We start from the raw sequence: 22,390 nt of genomic DNA on the forward strand, positions 1-22,390 counted from the left end.
TTGGCTTGAGAGAAGAAAAGCCTTTTTTTTTCCTCATTTGATTTTCTTCTTGTACTAGAAAGAAAAAGTCTTGATATCTGACCATAGATCACATAAAACACAGGGTGAAATTATTCTGCTGGTGTTGGGTGTTATCATGTGTTTAGAAGATAACCAAAGGTAGTAATTGGCTATAGGCATATGCTGAGAGTCCTTGAGTCAACTCAAGTGATTAATTTCCATCTTGCCAAGTTGAATATAGCACTGTTAGCTGACTTCTCTCAATGTCAGATTCCTTATCTGTTCAGCAGATAAGAAAATTCTACTCTGCCTTTCAGAGGCTTAAGTTTTGTTAGGGAATGCAGAACACCAATTAGGGGCTGTTTTGTTCACAAAGGTACTAATCTGTTAGGGGGTTAAGAAGTCACTTTATTCTGAAACTCTGTAGTTGTGAAAACAGCTGAAACTTGGAAGTCTTTATTGCTGAACTGTCCCAGAATCCCATTCTAGCCCATTTCTAGTGCTTTCTCATTTAATAGTGTTGTTTATGTTGCAGGTGGCCTGGCATCTTCACTTCTTCAGCAGTTCTGCAAGATAGGAGCAAGCAAATGCCCATAGAGAGGGTGGAGGGCTGAAAAAAACTGAGTTTTGAGAGTCTAGCCAAAGAGAGCTCTGAAACAGGTAGGAGTGGACTCATGACTTCTAGATGTCTTAGTGAAATAGTTTATGAGCAAGTCAAATTGTAAACTTTTTATAGGAGGATGGAGGGGGAGCATCTTCAGCTTGTTCTCAGTTTTCTATCTTTAAAGCTCCTCACTTCTGTTCTCAAAAAGTATTTTCATAAGTCTTTCTGAGAAGATACAAACCCTTTTTGTTCTTTCCTGAGAAGAAGGGGAAGGGGAAGGAGATCTGTTTAATGAAACAGTTGTACACAAAACTGGGGTGTTTGGATGGGTTTTTTTTTGTTGTCCTGAGCATCTGGTATGAAATGGGTTTTGAAAGAGCAGCATTGAAGCACTGTTTACATGCAGTATTACCAGTAGGCCTTTTATCTCTCCCGAGACTTCTGCCTTTGTGCAACTCTTAACCTGAAAAGGCCATCTCTGGATCACATGCTGTTGGATGTAACTTTCTAGGAGCCTACCGCAGCTCTTAACAAGTTTTGCCTTTGCTGTTCACTAATTATCCCATGGTTTATTTTAGCACAGGTAGATTAAGGGGACAATATCCAAGAACCCTGATCTCCAGTTTTGTTCTGCCTGAGGGCAAAAAGTTTTGGGGAAGCAAGTAAAGTAACTTACCTAGATACAGTAATATGACATCCATCCATCTGTAGATAAACACTACTTTTCTAGTAGAAACTAAAATTATTAATGAAGAGTAAAGTTTTCTGAGGTTGTGGCTGGTGCTCACCTGCACGTTTTCTTTTTATGGACAACCAAGTACAAAAGTGTTCAAATGAATAGAAAAGAGCACTGTTGAACAGAATCCTCTGGTTAGTTAGGGACAGTGTATGGCTGTGAGAAGATAGCTGGGGGGGGGGAAGCTGGGGATTTACACTGCCAGGTGGATTTTGCCCAAAGTTCTGCAAAAATCTCACCTTAGGTGTGGGAAAGGGGGGACCTCTTGCTTCTGAAGCTTTGGAGAGGTTGTTGAATTGGTGTTCTAAAGCATTGATTGGTTCTCAGACGCTGGGAACAGTCTTCCTAGGGAGGTGGCTGAATCCCCATCCCTGAAGGTGTCTAAAATAGGCAGAGGTGTGGTGCTAAAGGACATGGTTTAGCCCCAGCCTTGGCAGAGTTAGATCATGGTTGGGCTCTTAAGATCTTCAGTGTCTTTTCCACTCAAAACAATTCTGATTGGCTCACTGCTATTTAAATTTCATTAATAAATAATTGTGCCATCAGTACAAAAAAAACAGACTAGGTTTCTTTGTAAAGGGAGCCAAGTGTCCTTTCCTGGCTTCCCCTTCTCTCTTCCTGGCTTTGCATACAGCTCCTAGTTTAGTGCATTGCCAAAGAAACTGTGGACAAAAGCCTCACAGACAGGCTCATCTGGTGTGCAGAATGAGGTGCAGTGATCTGTAGGGGCAAAAAAGGGGATGTGATTTTTGTGTTTTATTTCTTTAAAAATCAATTAGAATGACAGATCTGGAAAGGGGCAGTGAATTGGTGAGCATAAGTTGTACTGCAATAAGCAGTACTGCCTCAGGCTTTCCCTGGTCCAGAACATTTGATTTCACAACTTTTTATGGGGTTCTTGATTGCAGCTGATGTTTTGGTTTGTCCTTTTTAAAGGAAAAAAGGATGCAATAGTCATGTGTCCCTATATTTCTGAATTCCATTTACAGCTTGAGCTGGTGGGGCTAAAGTTAGCTGAGGCTGGCAGTTGTCCTTCAGATGTGCTATTCAAAGAGTGGGAGAATTTGGAGTAGAGTGTGCATGTGTATCTCTGCTGGCCAGGGCAATACTGCTCATCTTTGCCCTGCCCGAGCTGCATGGGCTGCTCCTCTGCCATGTCAAGCAGAGATGGAGCCTCTCCAGTGTCCTTTTACTTACAGTTTCTTGGTCCTGTAGCAGAGTCAGTGTAGGAGTCAGATGGAGGCTGCCAATGTGTCCCTGTTCAGACAAACAGAATGCCAGAAGGTCCCTAAAATCCTACATGTTCTGTGATGTTGTTTTCTGTTCCTCCAGATAGAGCATCGGAAAGTCTGTTCCAAAGCACAGCAGAATTTCAAGACTCAGATCCTGCTTGAGGCAGAGTTGAGTTTAGGTCAGTAACCAAAGGTTTGCACATAAAACTGCCAGTGCATTTCAGGAGTAAGTACAGGCATAGGGCCAATTCTCACATCCTGTTTTTCAGAGACCCTGAGATTGCTTGAGGAGTGGCAGGTTTTTCACATGAACAGAATTCTGATGCACAGCATGAAGTTTTGAGATGCTGGGGACAGAACTTCAAAGAATTACACTGCAAGGTATGGATGTGATGATTTTAAAGTAAAATTCTATGTAGGAGTCCTTGAAAAATTAGCAAAACAGAATTCCAACGTTTTGGTTTTGTCAGGGAAGGAATTCTGCTCTCTGAGATGTGGGGCATTGTGAAGTAGTTTGAGGTCGGAGCTTGGCATGGTTGTCATAAGCAGAATGGTCTAACACTAAATGATAGGAAAACTTACAAGCCTCTTGGTTCTCACTGTGGCACATGTTCTGGTCACTGGCTTTACAGACAAACCAAAGCAGAGTGCTTTCCTTATCAGCTCTGCATCCACGTGACTGAGAGGTTACGTGGTGCACATTTTTATTGGTGACTTTTCACAAGTTTGTCTCGTAAGGCTTTCTTAAACCTTTTGGTGCAATGGCTGTTGTGAAATCAGGTTTCAGATAGCGTTGCGTCATACTGATTCTTCTCCTACACGTCTTTCTCCAAGCTCAGCAACATATTTTCTCTCTATTGCAGCTGCTGTCATGAATACCCACATTGCTAATAGACTGGGGCAGGATGGGAAGCAGCTTTCAAATCTGTGGTTCTTCACTAACAGTGGGAAGTGTTGAGCACGTTACTGTGTGAGTAAAGCGATTGCCTATTATTTAATGTACATCTGCAGACCAACTGCAGAATCTCACTCTGTGCCAGCAGATTGAAAAGGAAAGAGGTATGTGTGACTCTGATCCAAAGTGTAAATGTGTATAGCAGTGTGATGCTGCATCCTGGAGGGCCTGAAAGAGATTTCCTGGTGCCTGTGGCCTCCAGTTCTGGCTTTCCCTCTGACCCTCCTGGCTTTAAACTGCAGCCTTCCCTGTTCTTCTCTCCTGGTTACACTCCTTGAAACCCTCGTGAAGCTTGTTCAGGCCTCCCAGAAGCCTGGTGAAGAGATCAGTGCACCACTGGGTGAGGAGTGCCTCTTGACACAATGATGAACAGTCACTTCTAACACAAGCCTCAGACCAAATGCTCTGGAAGTTGTAAGTTGTTTAATTTGCAGGTAAAACAGCAACAAATGATTGTTGAATTGTGAATAGATGGAGTAAATGAATGGACTGGATCTGTTTAGCCCAAGACTGTAACTGGTGGGTCTCAAGTCAGTTACAGTGTCCCCTCTTGCCTAATGACCATAATTAAGAGTTTCAGGTTTTCTGAAAGCTTGCTTTTGTAATGAAAAGAAAGGGGTTATTTGTTTGTTTGTTTGCTTGATTTTAAGATCTTCTCCAGCGTCTACATCCATTTATCTATTCACTTGAATCTTCCCTTCCTTTTACTAGCAGGAAGCACACTCTGGTCACTGTTGTGTGTTCCTTTCCATTGATAAATATTTCTTTACTTTATTAGCAATCATCATCTGTGCTGAGCTAATAAACTGATTCAGTGACCTGTACAACTGATTCCCCCCCACCTCCCATGTCCTCTGACTGCTTGTGTTTCTCACTGAAGAATGCCGTCTTTGACTGGTCCTAACGCTGTGTGCCAGTGCTTTATGTTAAAAGGGAGGATAGAAGCCTTCGAGTCAGCTCCCTGTCATTCAGTGCTGGCTTGTGATTGAGACCAGATGTGATGGCTGTTCACCACCGCAGGGTGACAGGGGTCTGAGGTGACTTATTTCCAGCCTTTCCTTAGGTAACTTCAGAAACAGTGACCTTCAATCCCTGCCTGTCAGCCAAAACAGTAGAGCAGAACAGTGTTCAAATACAGTGATTTTTTTTTTTCTTTAAAAGCCATGTATTTTTGTCTCTGAGGATCTGTGATCTTGATCCCAGCTGATAAAAGGATTGGGTACTGCCCATTTATTATTTTAGCTAATAAAAGAGGATATTGTATATTAGCTTTTTCACATTCCAAGGCCCTACCAACAGAGTGAAGGTTAAAGGCGTCTGATATTCACAATTAAAGAATGGAGCCTTTGTTTTTAGCACAGTATGCAGCTGAGACACAAGGAATATGCCAGGAAATGAAAACCAGGTGGCTTGAGTTTGAGTTTTTAAGACCAAAGAAATGACTGGGGGGGAAAGGCTGTTTCCTCACTTAATAAAAATAGGTTAGATGTATACAAAATAATTTCATTATTGTTTGTAGTAGTTTGCAGATGTTTTTATACAGGCATCTTACATTTCCACAGAACAAACACAACAGTAAACAGGTTTGTCTTAAAAACCCCGTGGAGATATAGCTGGAGGTTTCTGTCACACTGGGTTCTAAGTTAGTTCTGAGTACATTGAAAGGTATGGTGTGAGCAGGCAGAAGGTTTTGTTTCACAAGACATATATTTAACATCCAGCTGCATACAAATATAGCTTAATATTGCAGCAGAGCAGGTTTCCCAGGGAGGTGGTTGGGGCCCCATCCCTGGAGATATTCAAAGTAAGGCTCGACAGGGCTCTGGGCAGCCTGATCAGTTGAGGATGCCCCTGCTGACTGCATGGGGTGTTGGACTTGATGACCTGTGGAGGTCTCTTCCAACCCAGACCATTCTATGGTAATACTCCAGCTAGGTGACACTACCAATTTTTGCTGCTTGCCCAGGACCTTCTGGAGAAGGGTGTTGGATACAAGTGTGAAGCTGCTTTCTTTCCAGATGCCTGGAGTCTGCAGCACAGGCCTTCTGCCACATGCTTTGCTGTGACACAAGGGTCATTCACTTGTGATTTGAGAAGCACTCTCAGGTGGTCACTGAGAAGCTTCTCTTGGAGCATTCTCTTCCTAGAAGCTTGGCTTCATCCTTGGTGTCTAAATGAAGACTAGAGGTGCTTGCTGATGGCGGGGGGGTTGCCCATGCAAACTAACATATGGTTAAACACATTCTACAGCTTATTGGTGTTAAGGCACAGTGTGCTTTTTTCCAAGTAGTTGATTCAAAGCCCAGCATATCTGAAGTAGCACATTTCTAAGGACAGTTTCCCTTCTCTGTGAGGATGTTGTTTGAAATTTTCTGTCAGCTGCAACACGGAGTATGACAGTCCTAGGAGGGCAGCTGACCAAGTGTCACATGAGAAACTCAACTTTTCCTAAGCTTTTTGGGCTTCTTGACTTGCCAAGTTTGATGAACAAGTCCATCTTTGTCCACAGTGCTTCCCTGCCAGTGCTCACCACCCTGTTTTGTTGATTATTTTGTGTGTAAGATTTTAGTGGACTATTCCTTCGGAGTTTACAGGAACAAAGATAAGTTTCATTCTAAAATGCAGCCATATATATGTCATTTGCTCACTCTTTGTAGGAAGCTACAATCAGTAATTGCACAAGCTTTTGCATGGCTTATCCATGAAGATCTTCCTCTGAATCCCTGTCTGAAGGTGGGAGAAGGACATCCCAATATGCATTTGCTTGCCCATGTGCAAGTAACAAGTGTGTTTATGCTCCAGGGTACAGCTTTCTTTTCTTCTTATGGCCAGTTCCAGTTTCTTCCTCTACTTCTTTGTGTTCCGATAGTTCTTGGGTGTTTCAGTCATTGGAGACAGTCCTGAGTCCCAAATTTTTGGGAGTTACTGCATTTTCATGGTGTTAGATGTGCAAGTCTGCTGTTCATGACAGCCCCTCAGCTGCCAGCTCTGGATTATTTATGCTGACATAATGCCACAGTTGTCCACCCTTCAGAAACCTTATTTTTCATGTAGCATGGGATATGCAGTGATTTAAAACCACAACCAAACCACAAAATCCAACCACTATCACATCTGCATTTCAGGGTATATCACTAGTTGCTTGGATTGAGTCTGTTTTGGGTTGTTTTATATTATCCAGAGGGATCTTGGTGGGCTGAACCCAAGCCAAACTCATGAGGTTCAACAAGACCAAGTGCAAGGTCCTGCATCTGGGTGGAGGCAATCCCAGGCACTGATATGGGCTGGGTGGTGACTGGCTTGAGAGCAGCCCTGAAGAAAAGGACTTGGGGGTGCTGGTGGATGAGACTAGCCTCTGGTGAGACTACACCTGTAGTACCACAGTTCTGGAGCCCTATTACAAGAAGGATCTGGAGGTGCTAGAGTGTGTCCAGTGGAGGGCCATGAGGATGATGAGAGGGTTGGAGCACTTCTCCTATGGAGACAGATTGAGTGAGTTGGGGCTGTTCAGTCTGGAGAAGAGCAGGCTCTGAGAAGACCTTATTGTGGCCCTCCAGTATATTAAGGGGGCTACAAGAAAGTTCGTGAGGGACTTTCTAGGGTGTCAGGTAGTGATAGAACTAGGTGGAATGGAGCAAAACTAGAAGTAGGTAGATTCAGGTTGGATGTTAGGAAAAAAAATTCTTCACTATGAGGGTGGCGAGACACTGGAACAGGTTGCCTGGGGAGGTGGTGGAAGCCCCATCCCTAGAAGTTTTTAAGGCCAGGCTGGATGTGGCTGTGAGCAACCTGATCTAGTGTGAGGTGTCCCTTCCCATGGCAAGGGGATTGGAACTAGATGATCCTTGAGGTCCCTTCCAACCCTAACAATTCTATGATTTTAGTCCCTTTCCAAGTGAGGCTTATGAAGCTTTTCCAGTGTCAAGGAAGGTTCTTCCAGCAAAGGTCTTTGGAGCACTGCTGTGAGGGAGGGCTGTGTGATACAGATACTGCCTGTGGGGAGGTGTTTTGAGACTTCTTGTGCAGTTCAGCTATCAAAGAACTTCCTGAAACATCTGTTAAAGGTTTTACCTCTGGTTTTGCTTCCTTTGGAGTTCTTGGGGCCTCTTTGTTACCTGCCTCTGGAGTTCTGCTGCTATGGACTGGATTTTTCCCCTCTCCCCTCCACACCTCTGACTGTAATATTTGTACTACCATCACTTGCAAATCACTTCTGTAAACACACATGATCCTTTCTTCACCTTCCCCTGTTTCAGCAATGTGTGCTCTTTGCATTGATAAAAGTTGTATCTCTCAGTTCCTCTTTGAACAGCTCAACTGCTGAGCAATTGTGTTCAACTCTTTATTTCAGGTGTTTAATCTGTTAATTTTTTCATATTGTTTTACTCCTCAGTTTTCCTCTTTTAACTAGATAATTTTCTTGTTATATCACATCCATTTTGTATGGCTCAAAGCCAAGCCAAAACTCCAGGTATCCTAATCAAGACAGTAGTCCTGGACTTTGCTGAAGGTACTCACTACTGCTGTGTTGAACCCTAATGGCTGTCTTATTTACCCCAGAACAGATTTCTTGAGCATGGAGAGGTAAGATCTGGGTCCTTGGTCTTGACCAGCAAACAGCTTTGCTATTTTAATTCAGGGTGAAAATGAGGAACTGTCTGGCACACCTTATGTGTTGTCACAAATGTATGTGCTTGAAGTTTGGCTAGTGTGGGTGTAAAGGAGCAGTGTGTAGTGATTCAAGTGGGTACTGGGACTTCCTGCTTTGCCAAAGGATTTGCTCAGTGACTCCATTGCTAAACTTTCCTGGAAAACACAAATTGTGACACTCACTTCTTGGAAACCAGCCTGGCGAGACTCAAAGGGCAATAAGTTAGAGGACAATGGTTACCTTCTAGAGGCCTTTCAGTACTTAAAGGGGCCTACAGGAAAGATAGGGAGAGTAGTCGTAGGATAAGGAGTAATGTTTTAAACTGAAAGAAAGTAGTGGATATTGGGAAGAAACTCTTCCCAATGAGAGTGGTAAGGCAGTGGAACAGGTTGCCAAGAAAAGTTGTGGATTTTTCATCCTTGAGGCATTCAAAGCCAGGTTAGATGGGGCTGGTCTAGTAGGTGTCCCTGCCTGTGGGACAGAGCACATGTAGTTCTTCAAGGTCTCTTCCAACCCAAGCCATTATGTGATTTCTTCTAAGAGGTGCTGCCAGAATAGAGGTGGCACTGGCTAAAGCATTCATCCCAGAAAGAGAGGAGGGGGGAAATGTATTTGGCATGTGAAGTATTAATTTTATTTGCTCTTCTCTTGCACATCAGCTGTGGGCACATTGTTGTGGTTCCTTTGTGAAGCACCCTGTTACATTTTAACTGCCACATATCCAAGTTGACACATCAACCCTCAGTTTTCACAAGGATATATCTGTGGGAAGAAGGTGTTTATACTGGGGAAACAACGGGCTCAGTGCTGGTGCTAGGGCCTGCAGGAATGAGTGACAGTCTGAGCTCTGAGGAGACCAGGAGAATGTAGGTGTGCAACCACCGCTGAGCTGGTAAATCCACCCTAAATCCTGTGAGAGTCACCTGAGGCCACCCAGCTTCTGGGGCTTGAGCACCTGGGCTGTGTGCAGGGAGGGAGTGCTGTGCCAGCGATGCTTGCAATCGCCTCCTCTTCCTTCTTCCAGTGATACGGAAGTGGATCAATCTGTTCTATTCTCCCTCCTATTCAAGCAGTCTAAGAACTGCAGTTTAATAGCAGTTGAAAATCTAAACATTAGCTTGCAACTGGGGTAGATTACTGAGAGACATATTTGGAGTGTGGATCCTCCCCAGCACTTGGCCATAGGAAGGCATAGAATCATAGAAAGGTCTGGGTCAGAAGGGACCTTCAAAGGTCATCTAGTCCAACCCCCTCTGCATCCTCAACTAGATTAGGCTGCCCAGGGCCCTGTCGAGCCTCACCTTGAGTATCTCCTGGGGTGGGGCCCCAAACAGTTCCCTGGGTAACCTGTTGCAGTGTTCCACCACCCTCATGGTGCAGAACTTGTTCCTAACAGTCAATCTAAATCTGCTGTTCTCTAACATCAAACCATTGCCCCTTGTCCTGTCACTGCAGGCCTTTGTAAACAGTCTCTTTCCATCCTTCTCCTAGGCCCCTTTCAGGTACTGGAAGGTCTCCCTGGAGCCTTCTCTTCTCCAGGTGGAACAGTCCCAGCTCCCTCAGCCTGTCTTTGTAGCAGAGCCAGCTGGTGTTATTTACTATGGCAGAACAATGCTTTCTATCCTTCAGGAGACAGGTTCCTTGCCTTTCCAGGGCTTGGCTGTGTCTTCTTGCTGTGATAAGAATGCTCCTTAGCATTGCTTATTCCATATCAGCCAAAATGAGTTGCTGGAGTGAACTACAGCCATCTGTACTGATGTTGGAAAGGAATAGTACAGCCTGCTGTCAGCTATCTTTAAGCTGCTAGCAAATCAGCAGTGTGACATGGAGGATTTAGCAAGGAGTCTCACACTGAATTGTAGACCACATTAAAACCAGTCTGCCCTACTTGGCGATACTGATGTTGCTGTTTAACAGGGAACGTTCTGGTAATCCAGGCGTAGCTTTTCCTGCCTCTCTCTGACTGTGTCCTCCTCTCCACTTCTATGTAACTGGGTTTAAATCACATAGCACAACACACAGAGAGCATAGCACACAGAACATGCATTCTGTTTGGAAAATTAGTTTCCTGTGTAGTCAACACAGAAAGTCACAGAACTGCTGAAGCAGGGTGCTGAAAGATTGTTTCCGGCTCTAGAGGAACTGAACAACCTGCCAAGAAGCACTGCATGATGGGGGTGTGATTTGTAACCTGTTACTTGTTCTAAGTACTGCTTACTTCTGTCGTGGTGGGATGGCAGAATCGAGATGTCAGTGCATTATTAAAGGGTTAGTGCTACTACACAAGCATCAATCTATTTTCCATGTGAACAATCAAAAATGTTACACCTTGATACACTCAGGTGGTTTTGTTGTGAGAGATAAGGGAATGAGCTCTCACCTAGCCACCCCCCAGAGCTCAGCTTTGGTGTCCATCTCCCCTACCTGAACACTGGTGCTCTTTTTCTGCCAGCAAGGTGCTTTTTTTCCTTTTCACTGTGTTCTGGGACTTAGGGCATTAGAGGAGAGTGAGGCAGTTGTACCATTAGCTTAGGAGCTCATTTCTGACCCGCTTTACTCTTGTAGCTGGGTCTGTGATTATGTCTGAAGATGTTAACAGTGACATTGTGCGGAGCACAGCCATTGACCCACTCTTCTGATCTTGCAAGAGGATCAGGGCAGACATCTGCACTCACGCAGAATGTTACAGATGTCCTTGAGGCATCCTGTAAGTACAGGGTTCATCTGTATGGGCTGAATCCATGGGGTTTTTAGTCTGCTGAGCATTATATATTGTCTCTCTTGTGAAGTCAATATATTGTGCAAAATGAAGGTTTAGGAATCTATGATGCCAAAAGAACTTTAACTGTTTTCTGCATACATGAAGGGTTCTTCACATGAAAGATACAGAGCAGACATTTGTATCCTATGAGGTCTACTGCAGTGAAAGATGAACCCATTTAAAAGGGATTTGCACAGACTGCAATAGAGTTACCCAGTCCTGGAGTCATGACTTTCCTCTCAGATACCATGTTCCAACTCACATAAACAGAGAAGGAAAGTAGGGTTCAGCTGGAAGCACTTCATATTTTATTCTGTTGGATCTTTCTGGTTTGTTTATTGAAGGCTCTCAGCAGTTCTTACCCACAGAGGCTGAGGTTTGGTAAAGAACGTACCAGATGAGCTGATGTTGATGTTTGGAAGTCAGAGCAAGGTCATGTGCTATCCAAAAATTCAGTACTAATAAAACTGGTCGACCACAGGATCTTCCTGTTTGTGGTGGTTCCTGAGTGGGCTTCACCCGTGCTAGTATGTGCTGTGGATGTTCCTGAGATATGCTGTCAGGAAGGTGGTTATCATTTCTCCAACATCCCTACAGCTTCTACCTTGTTTCTGTCCATTCACTACAAGGCTTTGAGACACTCCTGATCTAAAGAAATTACTATTTTTTTCCCGTCCTAGGAATGCAATAAACTCGTATCAAAACTATCAGTTGTTTACCCTGATAAATGTATGTAGTTATTAAAACCAGGACAACCTCTTGGAAAAATGGAACTTCCATCAAAATTTTACCGAATTCTCCTTCCATTACCTTGTTTGGAAACGGAAAAGGAGTTGGGGGCAGAGAAATGCTTTGTTTTCTTTTTCTTTGGAAACATCCTTATTTGGCATCTGTAAAGCATTTACATTCCCTAGTTCTGGATCAAAGTCCTTCCATGGCTCATGTTACTTATTTCCTTCTTTAACTAAAGCACTGAAAGAAAAATGGATTTTTCCTCCCTCAGGCTTACAGTGTAAACCACTGTAAAAAGTCAAATCCCACTTTTTAGGAAGGAAATAGTGAGAATGAGGAATAAACCATCTTGAAATACATAATCTGAAGAACCACCACCACCCACTTCAGAATGAATGCTGCCAGTAAGTGCAAATCTCTGTGGCAGTTCTGAAGTGTGTAAGGTAAAACTCAGTAAAACTAAAGGAAGATAACTCCGCTGCTGGATTTCCTTAGTTCCCTCAGGTTCCAAAGGTTTGTCCTTTCAGGGCAGGAACTTTATCCTCCTTAGCCTGTGTAGCAGCATGTAGTTGGCTCAGTGTTGGGATACAAGATGCAGATGGATGAGGCACTAGTCATGTTAGAAGCAAAACACTGTTTTCTTTTATTGTGTGAATGACAGGATGAAGTTTGGGGTTGGCTGACTTATTTTCTGATAGAAGGACAAGCAACTTCTGTGAATCAGCTATGACACATGATCTTGTTTTGACTTTGGAGGGGAGTGCAGATAGTTTTGTTTCTGAGTGCAGCACAAATGCTTGCAAAGTCTGCTCCACTCTTTGATTCTGTGCTCCAGAGAGCTTGGGATTTCTGCTTGGTTCTGCCAATTTTTCCAGATTCTGCCTTTTGTAGAGATGTGGAATGGAGCCCCATCATCCCCTTCAGATTGCAGACAAGCTGCAGTGGCCTATGACCATGAATATTGTTTCTCTGCTGATTCTAAGTATTGCTACAGCAGAAGGCTGTATAATGTGTTTTTCTATCTATATTGTAGGAAGAGTTTGAACATCTCTGAGTTTTTCAGCCTGTGATGGTCCAGCTAGCTTGAGGTAAGCCAGCACCACAGTACCCTGTATTGCCCCAGCATTGTTCTGAAAATAAGTCCTGAATTCTCATCTATATTTTAGTGCACTCTGGTATTTTAATTGGCTTAGAGACCTTCATTCTGTCCAGTTCTAGTGTAGTGTTGCCTGTTTGTGAGGGAACACACAGTACTGCATAGCATACTTTATGTTCAACAATTTAGGCCAATTTGTTTCCAGTAGCTTTCATTCAGCATATGTGAACTTGATCCAGACTTCCAGTATTCCTTCAAAAGTGTTACTGACACCCTCTGTGACACTGACCTCCCCACAGAGCTCTTTGCCATGTAATTTCTCTGATGGAAGGGGAAAAACCCTCCCTTCAGACTGTGAGCTAAATATCAGAGAGGAAACCACCACAGTGCTGCTCCCCTCTTGGTAGCAACTGCATGTTAGTTGCTCTGCTGCCACACCCCTTCTAATTCAGGGATGGGATTTTGTTCTTTGTGTAACTTGAAAAATTAAATATAGCTGAGTTTAGAGAAGGAATTTGCTATCAGAACAGTCCCAAGACTTAGCTGGGCCTTAATGCTGGTGGTGGATTCATTAGGCCCTGGCAGAGGATCAGGCGTAGGTCCTTCCTTCCTCTCTGCCCACCAAGACTGGGTTGATATAGTTTCCTGTTTCATTTAGCTCCTGCAATGCTCCTCACTTCCAGTTCTGTGGCTTTGGACAAGGGTCTGGTTGTTTCTTTCCAAAATAGAATGTTTTGCTTGGTGGATTTCAATGTTACTAGCGTGCTTCCATTGGTGTCTATTTACTGTACCTCATACCAGCCAGAGGGGAAGATCATGCAGGTACTGAGAGGTAAATAAGCCTAAGGCATAAAATCTGCTTTATTAAAATAATGATGATGTCCTGATGCAACTGAGATTAAAGATTGGTGGTTTATATTAGTGTGATGATGCTTCAGTGAGTTTGTTTTGGAGTATGATAGTAAAAAAGATACTTCAAAGCTAGGAGTTGCAAATAACTAGTTCCTGTGGGTTATTTAGGTTGAGGGAGTGTGTAAAGAGAGATTGGTATAGCATCCATGTTAACCATCAGTTACATTTTTCTAATGAGCATGACTCCCTAGATAAGTATAACTTGTGCCATTACCTGATGGTGCACTTAGAGGGGTGGCAGGAGTCTTACCTCCTGGAGACCATTTGCTGCATTCTTTAAAGGTCAGGCATACCTTCAAAACAAAAGTCAGTGGAAAATTAGGATTTAGATTAAAAAAGGATACTTCAAAGCCAGACTTCCAGACCATGGGGACTGGAAGACCCTGCTTTTAAAGTTCAGAGGCTGTTGTCCTGAAATGAGGGCGTGCAGATGGGTAGGATTGGAATACATTACACTCATGTATACTTATACTAAAGAAGCTCTATTCTTACATCTTCAGGTTTCCCTCCATGTTTCCTCTAGAAGTTCAATGACTGAGATTCAAGATGAATGACACAGGAGATTTAAGATATTGTATATACCCATAAATGGGAATAGGGTTGAGAACAGAGACTTTATATACTGAACTTTCCTCTTGCTCACTTGGGTTTGCTCCTTCCTTTTCATCTCCTTTTCCTCATTTATCCTCCTTTTTTAACTCCAGTTCCTTACACCAGTTGGTTTCGAGCATCTGGTTTGGTTCAGAGTCCAGACTTCACAGCCAGGCCAGCAGCTGCATACTGCAGGCTTTTTTGATGGTGTCTGTTGGAGTTTGTGACTTTTTTCTTTTTTTTCCTGTCTGTTCTTGGAAAACATAAAGCAGAATCAGGTAACTTGGCCTTTTCCAGGAAGGAAGGAAGGTCAGGAGATAAAAGTAAAAATCCCAAACAAACAGCAGAAGAACCCTTTGGCCTTCTTTATGCGATACAAGGCAGCACTAAGCACAGGCTTTTTCTTCCCTTTGGTCCTGCCCTGACTGCATCATGTGAAATCTTGTCCAAAGCCCTTGAAAATCAACTTTTCTTTCTCCTGACTTACTCAGTTCCTGGACTGCACACTGGACTGTGTGACAAACTGCTAAAAATGGTTGCAACCTCTTGTCATGAATGGTAAAGCTAGATCTGTATCTGCATGATATGATCAAGAAGTATTTGAAATGAAGTGAGGTCTATGTCTGGATAAGATGAGGTCCTGCTGAGGTACCTTTCTGCCTTATCAGTGGATCGATTCATTAATTTTGTTTGATTTCCCCCTATGTAACAATTAAACAAGTAGAACCAGGAGGAAAAGTTATGAGATAAAGAACCACCTTCCTTGGGGGAAAAAAATAAATTCTGCCTTGTGAAAATAAAATGTACTAAAAGAGAAGGGAGAGGACTTCCAGATGGCAATGACAGGCACCTTGAAGCATTTTCTGAGGTGTCTGCCCCACTCCCATCCCTCAATCACTCTGTGTGCTGTAACAGTGCAGGAGGTGGGGAGATGGTGACAGCAACAATTGGTTACTGTCTCTGGGAACTGAGGCCTTCCTAATTCAGATCCACACAACTCTATGTTTTTGCTTGTTTCCACCATTGCACTCTCATAGTGATGCTTATATCTCACTCTAAACTGACTCACACAGAGTAATTTTAGAAAGAAACAACCAGATCAGTTGTCCAAGGAGGAAGAAAGCACAGCAGGATGTTTGTGTACTGCTATTAAAGGCAACAGGTAGAGACCAGAGGCATGCCAGAGATCTGAAGTCATCAGAAATGGTTTGAGATAACAAATGTATATTTTACTGTCAGCTCTGTCTTGCTCACGTGTGCTCAGCAGTGGCAAATAAACACTGCCAAGGCACAGAGTGGCTGTATTTAGCTTTCTTCACAGGGCAGAAGCCAAACACAATTACACCCTCCCATCTGTGAGTGATCATCCCGCTTAAAGGCAGCAGCAGCAGAGCTGACTTTGGAAAGCGGAGCTGAGCCCTGCCTCTGCCGCTCAGCTGTGCAGGCGGAGCAGGGAGGGAGGGAGGGTTGCGGTGCAGACTTTTGACTGCCTTAAAGCGACCACATCCTGTTGGGCTGCAGAAGCATCAGGCTAACGCACAGATCTGTCTGTCTGAGAATCAGGAGTGCTGGTGGGGACCCAGCAGATAATTTGCAGACATATTTGTGTTGATGCACAGGAGGAAGGAACAGTGGTGTGGGGAGAATTCCTAACCCTGCTCCTTCACTTGATCTGTTCTTTCTTCCAACTCAGGACCTGGGTCTCTACATTGTTTGAGTACAGTGCAAATGGATTTATTTAAATGAGGTTGTTGTCTTTTTCCTCTGGTGCACCTCTCAAATATTGTTTTCACATTGCTGCATGAGAAGACTAACACTCAAGTCTGTAATGGCAAAGTAATGCTCAAAGCAGCAGCCAGTGGCCTTTACCTGAGATCCTTCCAGCAGTGCCTCATCTTGCAGGTGGGAGAAGTTCCTTGTACAAGCAAGAGGCCAAGCACCATGAGAGCAGGTTGTTCACCCAGGACCACTGTGGCATGAGAGAGAATTGTTAGTAAGGTTCTTAAGCCCTTAGTCTGCGCCCAACCCAAACTTGCAGTATTATACCACGTGAAGGTGGTACGTGGGATCTCAACAAGGGGCAGATCACATACGATGATGCTTTAAGTTCTGTTGAAGTCATATGCTTAAAGCTAAGTGTGCTGGGGAGTTTTGCTGAGCACAGGTGGGTATGAGAACATCAAGTGATTTTTCTGACACAAACTCCTGAGTGAGGAAGTGGCTTGTGTGCATACAGCTGCTCATAGCAAGTGGTATTCATCCAGTTTGGGATGGAACTGGAGGAGATTGGCTTTTGCTAGGTGCACACACACAAAAAAAGCAGAGGCCTTTTACAGTGGGCCTATATTGTACAGAGTTCTGTTGTTGCCAGAAGATCAAGAAATCTCAGTGTGGGCAACTGCAAAATGTTTGGGGCAGTTCTATTCTTCCCTGCTGTTGGCCAAAAATTGCTTAAGTGCTGGAGTTGAAAGCCTCACATTCCTGTTTTGCTTTTTGACATATGTAATGGTGGGTGATTGTAGCTCACAGAAGAGTTTGAGTGGATACACAGAGTCCTCTTAGCATCAGTGTAAGAAACAAATACAGCAGCAGCCATGCTTATAGGATTTCTTTACAGTTCCCTGTTAGAGGCTCAGTGTAGCTGTAGGCCTTTTTCCTTTCCAAATTCAACTCTGATCCAAGGTGGCAATATCTGTATTCTCATTAAGGCTGCTGCATGCCTATTTTGGTGGTACTTGTTAATGTCTCAGTGTGAAAAGTCAACACCAGGTCTGAGAGCTGCAGGTATGACCATCCCTTGAAAAATTAGCTCTGGATATGAATGTCTTTGTGCCTCTTCATCTCAAAACAAGACGGTTTGGCATACTGCAGCTTTTCACATGAAATTGCTGTAATCTACCAGCCAGGGCTAAGAAGCTGTTGAGTACAATAGCTCAGAAAAGAGGTTTGATTCTGCACGGTAAGTCAGAAGCCCATAACACAATTGTTTGTGAGCAGGAGGGGAGAAATCTTGGCCTTCCTTACTGTAATGCTGCTGTGACTAATCTTGGCAGTCTGGGCAAGTGACACTTCAAATGGACAGTGGAAATACACTGGTAAGGACCTCTCTGAGCAGAGTGCTGCCCCAGTAACACGAGATGCAATCACTTTCTGTTCTATTTGCCTCAGAGGGACCTTCCCAAGGAGTGACTCTATAGGGTTGGTGCTTCCAGACACCATCCTGTGGGGCCTGGGAAAGAGGAGCTGGCACAAGACTGCGCTTGTTGGGAATGAAAATATTAAAACACTAGCTCACACCTATCTCAAGTATTGAATCCCAAAGAAGTGGGCTCCTACTGCATCAGCAGATTGCCATTCAGATGGCAGACTCTGACAGGAGATTGTTGGGGCTCCCAAGGAAGCTATGAAGTTTTGTACCAGATTCTTGGGTCAGAGAGAGAGGGGAGCAAACCTGAAAAATCTACTTCCTCATGTATCCACCAAGTTTAACTACAGTGAATGCCAAGTTTTTGGAACATAACAAACCAAATCTTTCCTTACAGTGCTGAAAGTTCCTTCCATTCTTCTTCTTTTTTTTTTTTTTTTTCCCCTTGCTCTCAGCTGGAATATAATTTCTGCTTCCTTCTGACCTCTGTGTGTGTTTTGGCAGAGCCTGGGAGTGGACTGTCAGCAGAATTCTTGGATGGAGTCAGTGGGGGACAGAAAGGCTCCAGTCCATCCATGGTGCTCAGCAGCTCTGGGCTGCCAGCTGCTCTTTGTAGGGTGAGGTATGACACAGAACAAACTGGTTGATGCCAGCGTGGTGCTTCTGAGTGTTCTGTAATGACAAAGACCATGAAAGGTGAAGGTACTAAAAAGAACAACTGCTTGAATTCAGATGTTCTTAACAGGTACTGGGTTCTTTCTTGCTGCCTTTTATTTTTTTCTTTAAAAGGCTGATTTATTTAACACTCATTTTCCATTATACCCCCTTTGAAACAGATGGAGTCAAAATGTGTTATAACTTACATGTTATTTTTAATCCCTATTTATAATGATGCCTCAGAAGCCTGAAACCAACATCTGTTTCCTTCTTGGCTTGGTTTTCTTCCAAAGACCACACTTCCCTATTTTTTTTAACTACTTAAAGCCACCCCTTTCTGTAATCAAGGGCTGGAGAATCATAAAACACAGTCCTATCAGATCTGTTGTGGAGACCTCCTTGCTGCAGAACCTAACTTGTGGGGAAGTACCTGGAATACTTCTTTATGCAACACAAAGGAGGGGAAGAGGGAATTTTCAATCCTTTGCTTTTCACTTACGTGTCCTTGAAAGAATGTAATTACCCTCATTACCGTCAGCCTGTTTGTAACTCCTGTTGCTGAGCCTTTTGCCAATGATTTTAATCAAATCCCATGCTTCAGAGAGATTCAGCTTGTCAGCTCTGAGGGGTAAGGAAAATTTACCCCTTCGCTCAGCTGTTTTTTTTTTTCCCCCTGTTATGTGCTTGGCCAGCAGCCTTGCCCTGGCGCTCCGGTGCCATTGACAGCTCCATCCGAGGGTGGTACTGCTGCTTCTCTCAGGTCCACCCCACAGCCCAGGGGGTGATGCTCATTGCCTTCTGCAGCATGGGGCAGGGGGCTGTGTGGCTTGTTTGTTTGCTCATTTAAAAAGAAGTACAGTTGATCTGCTGTGCTGGTCCTTGAAAAGCAAAATAATAGACTACAGTGACTGGGAAAAGACTTGGACTTGGCAAGAGATTCTTAGGTGAAAAAAAAAAAAAAAAAAGTGAAAGAAACCCCACCAAAACAACAAAAAGCCCACCAAAGACTCTCGACACTTATGCCTCGTTGCTGGGACTTGACAAGCAGCTTCTGTGCATGGCAAAACGGGAAAGGTGAGAGGCCGTGTGGCCCGTTCTTCAAGGGCTTGGAGCGGCTCCCTTCCCGCCTTTTCTCAGCGCGTGGGGAACCGAAGCGGGCACGAAGCCCTCGGTCCTTAGGGGTAGGCATCGCGTCCTGAAGCGGGGACGGAGGTTCCACGGCCTCCTGCGGAAAGGGATCTGAGAATACTTGGCTTTCGGCTCCCTCCGGCTGCAGACCGATAGCAGCCAGCCAGCCCCTCCGGGTCCTACCCGCGACGTGCGGCAGGTGCCCCCAGCGCGCACCGGCGACCCCCGACTACGCCCAAGCCGCCGGTCAGGGCTGCCCCCGGGAGCGTGGGCAGGGTTTGTACGGTGAGGCAGGCCCGGCCGGGCGGCACCGGCGCGAACAAAGGCGGGGCGGGGGGAGCCGAGAGCCCCCGGAGCGGCCCTTGCGCTCCGCTCCGGCACCGGCGCGAACAAAGGCGGCGGCAGACGGCGGCGCGGCTCGTGCGAGCTAGCCCACCCGCCCCTGCTTCCTGGGCCGGGCCGGGCTGGGCTGGGCTGGGCTGGGCGAGGCGGCCTCCGCCCCACCGGCGCGGAGCCGAGCCGCCGCTGCTGCCGCTGCCACCGCCGCAGCAGCGCCGGTCGCGGGGCGCGCTCGTCGCTGGAGCTGCATATGCGCGGGAGGAGCGGCGGAGGATGGCAGTGCTCAAGCTCGCCGACCAGGTGGGTGCCGCGGGGCGGCGGGATTGCCTTAGCGTCTCCCTCAGCCTGTTCCGCTGCCTTATTCTGTCGCGGCAGCGCGGCCCGGTCGGGTCGGCGTTGCGAGAGGCGGCCGAGCCGCCTCAAGAGGCCCTTCTCCTCAGCCGGGAGCTCGGCGGGGCCCGGTACGGAGGTGCCCATCGCCCCGTGGCATGCCGACTCCCCGCCGAGCCGCTTCTTCTCCGCTCCTGGCCGACATTGTCTCTGCCCGCAGCGGCGGCGTGTGGCGGCTGGCCGGGGCTGCGGTCCTGGGGCCGAGCGGAGCGCAGGGCGCCGGGTAGTGGCGGCAGGCGCGCGACCCTCCGCCGTCCCGCGGTCTCCGGTGAAATCTGACATCTCCCGTCGGTGGGATGGGACCGAAGGGTCTGCCGTTTCGTTTCCGAAGGCCTCTGGGCTCTGCTCATCCTTCCGGGGGATTTGTCCCTCGTTCCTTTGCCGTGCCTTTTTACTTAGGAAGTGCCTGTTGGATTTCGCTGTGGCGGTTGTTCGTAGGGTACTAGGAAAAGCAGTAGCATTAAACCCCTTAGATCGTGTTAAATTTAGCAGTGGGCAGACAGCTGTAATCAGCGTTAAAGTACTTCTTATTACTGGTAGTTAGAAGCATTCAGAAATATTTAGTAAATTGATATTATGGCTCCCACATCCTGATTTATCCACATAGTCTACCAACTGTTACACACACTGTGTGCTTTAATCTGCTATTTTAAATTTAACGTGGTCTGCTAGGGATCTGCAGCGTGGGTGTCCTGCAAGCTTCAGACCTTCCTGTTGGGTTCAGAAGGGCTGTCTGCAGCCAGCTTCTCTCCAAACATCCCTCATTTCTAGATTGCTAGCCTCCCTTCCAGTCTATTTATGCCTTTCTGAGAAAATATTCCACGTGCACAGAGCTGCTGCATAGTTTTGGAAGGAAAGAGAGAGCGAACCTGCTTCTAAAGTAAGAGCAGCCCTGTGTAAGCAGGCACAGTCTGTAACATGTTTTCATGCAGAAGGCAGTATTTATGGACTGTCTTCCAACATGTCCCCTAGACATGCTCTACATCTGTGGATGTAGTGCTTATGACTGACAAGGACAGTGTTTCACACCTCGAGGCTTTGCTGCCCTGTGTTGTGCAGACCAAGTCTCGTAAATAAGGAGGTTCAGGTAGGATCTGTACGTTAAATATCTAAAGAGCAAGCATTGTTATTAAAAATACATATGTTGCAGAAGACCAAGATTGCACCATCTTGGTGCTTTTTATGTGTTTAATGAAGCCCTTGAATTTGCTGCCTTCAGTGTTTCTAAACCTTCCCTGGAATCTTGCAGCGAGGATTTTGCTTCAGCAGTAACAGTCAAAACAGATTTCAGTCAACTGAGTCCTGTCTTGGTGAAGTCTGTGTTGGTGTAAAAATATGATAGGCTGTTGTTGTCTTTGCCTTCTTCCTTCTCTTCTGAGAACCCTTGAAGCTGAGGATGAGGTTCCTTAGAGCTATTGTTACACGCTTGCTGGGGACTCTCAAAATATGGTGGATGCTCGTGGTGGTTCCTGGTCCAGCTGTGGCTTGGGATGTGATCTGTTTTTAATTCATGAGGATGTAGTGTTTCTTTGTCTCATGTCATTTGTGAAGGAATATGTTGGCCTGCCTGTACTCATTCTACTGGATCTATCTTGATTTTCTTCAGTTTCTTCAACAGATCTTTTTCTTTTGAGAAGCTGGAGGAGGGGGAGGACATATTCCAAGCTGGCTGTGGTGCTTCCTCTTAAATTGATTGGTGAAGTTTACACGTGCCTCTTTCTGTGTATCTGGAGCCTTCCCAGCGTTCAGCCTGAGCAGTTGTAACCAAGGGCAGCAGCAGCAGCCATGTGTTCATCAGGCTGAGCTGTGTTCATCTACATCAGGCTTGAAAAGTGTGGTCTGTGGGCCGGCCCACCTCTGACTAGAGGAGACCTGGTGGCAGCAGCCCCACATTTACAGACAGACCCCGTCAAAACAGAGGTGAAGGTGGGATGAAGAATGATGTGCCTGGAAGGATTTGCATCTTCTGCCCAAGCTCAGACTTGCTGAAGCTGTGGGAGTGAGCTCCTTCTCTGCTTCTTCCTGCTCTTGAGGACAGAGGCAGTTGTGGCTGCGATAACATGCAGCGATTCAGGAAACCATTTCCTTTGGCTTCAACACCAGCGACCATGCAGTCTGTGTGCTGGCAGCTGCAGGACCTAGGGTGCTGCAGACCCACAGCAGTTGCGACCTGGGCTGCTGTGAGCATGGGCTGGTTTTTGTCCGTTGAGTGGGAAGCCTGGCTCAGGTCTTAAATGTGATGCTCAGGGAAGGCTGACTCCAAAACCAAGAGTCATCACCTTTGCCTATCATTGCTTTTCTCTGTCCACCAGAGAAAAGCTTTTCTTGACCAGTGAGGAGACCTTTGTGTGGAAGACTAGAGAACCTCTGTGCTGAGAGTTTAAACACATGTTTCTCTAAGCAACCTGTTTCCTCCTGGCCTCCATATTTGGCTTCTCTTAGTGGCCGCACCTAAGAGCAC

General features: G+C 45.5%; 1 protein-coding gene across 3 annotated transcripts in view; it reads left to right on the forward strand.

Annotated features, from left to right (window-relative positions):
- Nucleotides 1–535: 535 nt before the first annotated feature.
- ANKRD44 (ankyrin repeat domain 44) overlaps nucleotides 536–22,390 on the forward strand; it is a 164,377-nt gene continuing 142,522 nt past the window's right edge. For 2 of the 3 annotated variants that reach the window (XM_068137965.1, XM_068137966.1), the window contains exons 1-4: nucleotides 536–660; nucleotides 2,673–2,751; nucleotides 2,842–2,953; nucleotides 3,436–3,540. In XM_068137965.1, coding sequence (XP_067994066.1) covers nucleotides 3,478–3,540 — 63 coding nt within the window. In that variant the 5' untranslated portion in view covers nucleotides 536–660; nucleotides 2,673–2,751; nucleotides 2,842–2,953; nucleotides 3,436–3,477. Of the gene's footprint in view, nucleotides 661–2,672; nucleotides 2,752–2,841; nucleotides 2,954–3,435; nucleotides 3,541–19,767; nucleotides 19,840–22,390 lie in introns of those variants that run through there. The other variant, XM_068137964.1, reaches the window with a different exon arrangement.

This window comes from Melanerpes formicivorus, unplaced genomic scaffold (genome assembly GCF_026170545.1).
Source record: "Melanerpes formicivorus ecotype bairdi unplaced genomic scaffold, bMelFor1.0.p_v2 SCAF_5, whole genome shotgun sequence".
Taxonomy (NCBI): Eukaryota; Metazoa; Chordata; class Aves; order Piciformes; family Picidae; genus Melanerpes; species Melanerpes formicivorus.